This window comes from Primulina eburnea, unplaced genomic scaffold, assembly GCF_022965805.1.
Source record: "Primulina eburnea isolate SZY01 unplaced genomic scaffold, ASM2296580v1 ctg1320_ERROPOS1310249, whole genome shotgun sequence".
Lineage (NCBI taxonomy): Eukaryota > Viridiplantae > Streptophyta > Magnoliopsida > Lamiales > Gesneriaceae > Primulina > Primulina eburnea.
In genome coordinates, this window is record NW_027330849.1 from 1 (window position 1) to 6,321 (window position 6,321).

Here is a 6,321-nt window from a genome sequence, read left to right on the forward strand (position 1 = left end):
CCAGATTTGGTAACCAATTCAAAATGGTGCTATTAAATTTTACTTCTTTTACATTGAAGTTTATCATTATTTCTAATGATATGATATTACTGCTTCAAAAGAATATTATTTTTTAAGATCAACACATATATCATGTGAGCTAACAAATTGAGTTTGACATATTTATTTAAGCTTTGAAATCTCTGGTTTTTCATGGATCAAGTACAAATGTTTTTACTCTCATGGTATTGTAAAATCACGAAGATTTAATATATTATTCTCATATATTAATGACACACGCAACGCGTGTGCCTCGGTGGCTAGTGCCATATTAATGTAGATTGATGAATAATGAAATTATTTAGAACTGTTAAAAAATAACATAAAATAATTCTTTTGAAAACATAATTATAAGACTGATATATTTATTCAGCCAAGAACCATCTCAAAACTGCTTGCGATATTTCTAGGCACAGTTTGCTCCCGCTTTTTGAGTTGTTATCTCATGGGGGATTACTGCTCTTGGGGGATTACTGCTCTTGCTTTTGGGTATGCATCACATATATTAATCTTCAATCTCCACCATATAAAATCTGTTTATTATTAATGTTGTCAAAAGATAGTCTAAAATATTATGCATTTCAATTGCTCGTGCCTGCATCATATCCTGCGTTCCCCAAGCTTGTTTGTGTTCTAAACATACAATATGCTCTTTGCTAATTGAAACAGCGCCTGGTTTGCAAACAAACCATAGTGGGAGGACACGGGTAAACGCTAGCTTGGTAAGGTGTCTAAATTAACATAGAATATCCATTGCATCCATCACCGGTTCTTGATTTTAAGCTTGCAAATCACAGCAAACACTGGAAGCGTTTATTGCGATATCGGGTCTCATCCAACTACTCTACCTGCTTCGTCTGCATGCTGGCGTCTTTAACAGCAGATTCGGGCCGACTTACCAACGTTAAGGGAACCTCAAAAAATAGTACCACAATTTCCAAGTTCACAATCTTTCGGGTTTCCACAAGGTTAACGTTCGTGTAAGTCTGAACCAAGTGATTATCATGTGGTGAATATTAGAATCTTGGCATTTCTGAGTTGTAAGAAGTGGAAAATTGCAAGATTTTTGATAACTAAAGATGTTTCGTTGCTTCAAAAAATATCTATTTATTCTAGTAAAGCTTTGTGATACTGATGTGACAGATCGGTGACGGAAACAGAAATCTCCCGTAACATTTTGGAACACATCGTAGTTCTTTAAACCTCGCAAGTATGTATGGCGATTAGAACAATCTTTCAGGGGACATTTTAATTCCCCAAACCTCCGATGGTATTTATGGCAATTAGATCGTGCAATTTACACAAAAAGCGAATTAGTAGGGTATTTTTTCCCCTCCAAAAAACTAATATTGTAAAACAAATATTAGTGTTAGTAAGTTACACGGCAGATGGAAAGAGTACAAGACGCAAATCCAAGGTATCTCACAGTACCCCATATCTCTTATACAAGGTTTTCTACTACAAATAACAAACTAGGCCATTTCTCGTAGACCCATTACCTTTTTAGCGCTTCAGAGTTCGTGATCCGCCTCAGAAGAGTGCCATTCGGCTATCGCCAGAGTATGACGGCCACCACAAGCAACTAGTTTAGCACACCACCGGCCTTCAGCTGCACTGCCGCTGATGCCTTTAGGAGGTGGAATTGTTATCGGAACTTCAGCTAGATTCCTTATTGTCACCTTTCGTCCATATCCCAAACGTCCATGGTCCCCTCGTCCAAACTGCAAGCATCAAGATAAGTCAGATGTGTTTTGCATGACTGCCTTGAAAACCACTTGGATTCAAGTTAAACATGAATTGGAAATAGAAAGTTTTGCTCATCTTGGGTTCCTGATTGAGTTTCAACACTCGGAAAAATGTACAGCAGAGAGAAAACGAAGCATTTATTGAGTGTTACAGAGATGCATTAAATAAATACCTTGTAATAACCACAAGAGGTGATGTTCCAAAACAGAAAAACAGAACTTTCCGATTTCAACTGAATTAAGTCGAATTGGTGAATTTTGTTCATCAATATTTATTCAAGACTATGTACATAAAACCTATATCAAATGGTCAGGGATAGAAAATATATAACATTAGAGTTGATGTTCCAAACATTTTTATTTTGTTTGCGGCTATCTACATTGTTTTTTATATTCCTGAAGGGCATATATTGATTGTTTATTTTTCTGAAGAGCATATACCGTTTGGTGGGCTGAATGGCTGATAGTATGTCCATTTGATGCATAAAAAAGATGCATATATTGCTTGTTTATTTTTCTGAAGAGCGTATACCTCTGGGTGGGTTGATGATACGTTCATTTTTGCATAAAAAAGATTAAAAGATGTGTAAAGCACTTACTGAATACATGCAGCCATCCCTCGTTAATGCAACGGAGTGAGTACCTCCACAAGAAACCTGCAAAAAAAAACAGAAGTTTTTATATTTGGTTTTCCAAAGAAGCATGCTATAAATAACAAAACAAAATGTTCACATCATAAAATTACCTAATTACTCAAAGGGACAAACCACAAAACAAAGAAAAGAAAAGAAGCCATTAACAGATATATTAAATTCGTAACAAGCATAGATATGTCAACACAGTCTTAAAGAGCAAAAGCTAGGATTTGGCTTAGTCTATACCCAAATTCATGATACTATAAGAATGTGAGTTAAGGTGTTTTAAGTACCATGACACACATGCAGTCACGCAAAACTGATGTTACTCAATTTTTATGAAAGCAACGAAATGAATGGAAGGCTGAAGGAGCATTTCATTTGTTGCATTTTTATTTAAGTCATTACAAATTTTTAATATAAGAATCACAAGGATGCTGATACATGTAAGAACCTGAACAATGTCCTCGCCCACTAAAAGTTGAACCCTTTGAGGAAACATTTTGCTGCTCTTGTCATCTCCAAATCCAAGTCTTCCGTGCTCCCCTCTGCCCCATCCATACACCTAAAGAAAAACATGAACTAGATAGAAGCACCGACATGTGTTCAAACGCACAAATTTTTAGCTGAATGAAGAGACATAATATATACCTCTCCATCATCAGTCAACGCGGTAGAATGCCATCCTCCAGCAGCAATATCAACCTGGACAACAATGCAGAGAATCGCTTAAGTCCAACCATAAGTAAAATCAAAGATGTTCTATTTCTCAAAATTTATTATGACGGTAAGTTCTAGACTATACTCTTTTCCATAGAACTCCAAATTGTTATTGCCATGTGATATCAGTAATTTCATAACGTATAACCTTCAAAATTCCATCTCTATTCACCGTCTTTTGTTCAGAAATTATCATTACTATAAAAATCAACCACAACAGTTAGTTGAAGTTGATATAATGAAACAATCACTGACTGGTGGCAAAAATAAAATGCTCACAAGATTCTATGCAATGGAAAAAGGAAACTAATGGCCAACAGAGTATATATAGAGGATGGTAACACAAACCAAAGTAAGATCAGAGAGGCCCTGGACAGGAATAGGTTGTGATCTTGGCTGGGTATCACCAGTTCCAAGCTGACCATACTCATTATTGCCCCAAGCCATCAAAGTTCCATCGTCAAGAAGAGCTAAATTGTGAAATGCACCTACTGCAATTAACCTAACACTATCAAGACCTTGCACTCGAACTGGGGTCGAAATTTTCTTTCTGTAGATTGATTGACGTTAAACAAGTGTAAGCAACTAACTAAGCTACTTAATCCAATGAATACCAGTAACAGATAAGAAAAAATCAGAAAAGAAATAATATATTTATCACAGACTTCAGTAAACCAAACATACATGTCTCCAGGAGGCCATGGTTGACCCCATGTCCATACATGTCCTTCTCGGGTAAGAACAACAGAATGAGTTCCACCAGCAGCTACCTGTGAGGTGAAAAAGTTAGGACTGTCACCGGTGAATCTGACTAGTGGCTTGGCGCATGCGTATTGCAAATACATTAGAAAATCAAACACATGGCAAAAACAGTCAAATGCTGCTTCTTGGGTTGATAAAAAATAATTCTAAGTCTTTGGGGCCAAACATGAATAAATGTCGATGGTAATCATAGATCATCTAGAAGAATAATTATCAGCTATGCTTGATATTGAAATGTTTCATTCAGTACAAGTTCACTGCAACAATTTTTTTGATATTAATTAACCCAATTATCCGAGGGGAATGAAGTATTAAAATGATTATTTTCCATGCTTAAAACTGAGATACGGAAGTTTAACCACCTGACGAACAGAAAGTCTTGGCACACATCGCTGTGGAATGATTATATCTCTTCTGACAGGTTTGCCCATGTCTTCTTTCCGTTCAGGTTCTTCACCACACTGTCCATACTCATTCCCACCTGCACCGAAGAAGGTTCGCCGTTCAGAAATAAAAGGAGCTAACTCTACTTTTTAGTCCACATATGAATCACGAAACTATCCTAGCACGAGATCAAAATTTCCACTTATTAACCACAAATAACTTTGAAAGCTGAAACTTCAACATTTTCCACTCTCACTTGGCCTCTGTAAAATGTAAACACATTAAAAAAAGGTACTGAGCAAAAACAGTAGACGTACCCCATGCATAAGCTCGACCTTGTTCATCAACGGCCAAGCAATGCCAGCCACCAATAGCAGCCTATGATCAAAACCAGAACACTTTACTTACAAAGAATGCCAAAGTCTACACCATTGTCAAAAAAACAAATAAATAAATAAGTCACAGAAAAGAAACCATGAAACACCTGAATAATTTTGACATTGGCAAGTGCCTTAACTTGGCTGGGAACATTCTCATTTTTGGTTTCCTGTGGATGGCCCAGTGTTCCCCTTTGATTCCAGCCCCATGTAAATAACTAAATCATCACAAGCATCAAGCAAACAAGCACACTATCAAACACAGTATAGACATATCATCAAATACAGTAAAACCAAGATAAAGGAGTTCAAAATTAGAACCTTTTCGTCATCACATATAGCAAGGGAGTTACGGCTGCCGGCCACTACAGAGCAAACGTTGCTAGAACTCAGAGCAGAAATGGCACAAACCCATACTTTCTCCTCACTGTTTCCAATTCCCAACTGCCCATCTTCTCCAGAACCCCTAAAAAACCATTGAAACCTAGATACGAGTGAAAATTGAGAAAGAGCATGTAGGGTAGACTGTAGTTTGATGAGGTAATGGGGGAGACATGCAATAACAACAGTTTTGGAGGCCATAATTAGTGGGATGCCACTGCACCGGCGGGCTTCTACGACAAGTTCTCAAAGAACGTGTCTTTCGATGGAGGCTGTGGCTGCACAGCCACAAATTTTGGGTAGGTTTCAACAGTGATTTCAAGTTGAATTGAAGCGCGTATCTGACTCGGAAACCATCTTTCCATGGAATGGATGATACTTCCAGAAACAAATTCCCAATATATTTTAGGAGTTTCTATCAATTTTATTATTATAACAAATGTAATTCATACAAAAAATATTTAATTTAAAATTTTAAACCTAATAACTTTATTTAAAAAATCTTAAATTTTTAGGGAAAAAAACATATCAAGTTAATATATTTATATTATGATTTATGCGTATGAAATATAATATAGAGATATATGTTCGTATACATAATTGAATCACGAATCTTTATTCATTGATACAAACATAAAAATTTAAAAGTATTTTTAAAAAACACAAAAAGTGAGTTATAGCTTTTATATAATAATAAACCTAATAAATTATGTTGAAAATATAATATTAAAATGTGTATGTTGAATGTTGAATGTTGAATGTTGAAAATTAGGTAAAATTAGGTGTTGAATATTGAAAATTAGTGTGTGATGATGTATGTAATGATGAATTTATTTTTGGATAATGTGTAATGAAACTCTATAAATAGATCTCTCATTTGTGAAGAAAATAACAATTGAGTAGAGAGAAAAATATTATAAAATGTGTAGTTTGGTAAATTTTGAGAGTTTGAGATTTTTGCTTTTTACCATAAATTTTTACTTTTTCACAACACGTTATCAGCACGAAGCTCTAAAAGTCCTACATACTTTTCCAAGCTCCAAACAGAAGAAAAAGGTAACAAAAGTAATTATATTTATTTTACTATTATTTATTTATTGTGTATATATTTAATATACAATATAATGTTATTATTAGAAATAATAAAATAAATTTTTCATAAACTTGTTATAAATCCTGGGAGGATGTTAAGACGACATCCCACACTCCCGGTAATGGATACGGCAAGTATAAAAGCCTATAAGGTTTTTAAACAAAATAAATTATGTCACTCATTAT

The 6,321-nt window shown here is 35.1% G+C and overlaps 1 protein-coding gene across 1 annotated transcript; it reads right to left on the reverse strand.

Moving 5' to 3' along the window:
* Window positions 1-1,347: 1,347 nt before the first annotated feature.
* On the reverse strand, window positions 1,348-5,244 carry LOC140820665 (ultraviolet-B receptor UVR8-like). Its single transcript, XM_073180981.1, has 10 exons — window positions 4,984-5,244; window positions 4,770-4,880; window positions 4,603-4,663; window positions 4,264-4,382; window positions 3,824-3,909; window positions 3,488-3,689; window positions 3,071-3,124; window positions 2,874-2,984; window positions 2,384-2,440; window positions 1,348-1,760 (listed from the first exon to the last, which is right to left on the reverse strand). Exons 1-10 carry the CDS (start codon window positions 5,242-5,244, stop codon window positions 1,551-1,553), a joined length of 1,272 nt encoding a protein of 423 aa, XP_073037082.1. The 3' UTR covers window positions 1,348-1,550.
* Window positions 5,245-6,321: the final 1,077 nt, after the last annotated feature.

Bases quoted from the DNA above. Each gene is read 5' to 3' on its own strand.
- LOC140820665 (XM_073180981.1), bottom strand. From the start codon at position 5,244: ATGGCCTCCAAAACTGTTGTTATTGCATGTCTCCCCCATTACCTCATC. The intron at 4,664-4,769 runs GTGTTTCATGGT...TTTTGATCATAG, and splicing joins CCAATGTCAAAATTATTCAG to GCTGCTATTGGTGGCTGGCA. The intron at 1,761-2,383 runs GTAAGTGCTTTA...TGATGCTTGCAG, and splicing joins GGGATGGCTGCATGTATTCA to TTTGGACGAGGGGACCATGG.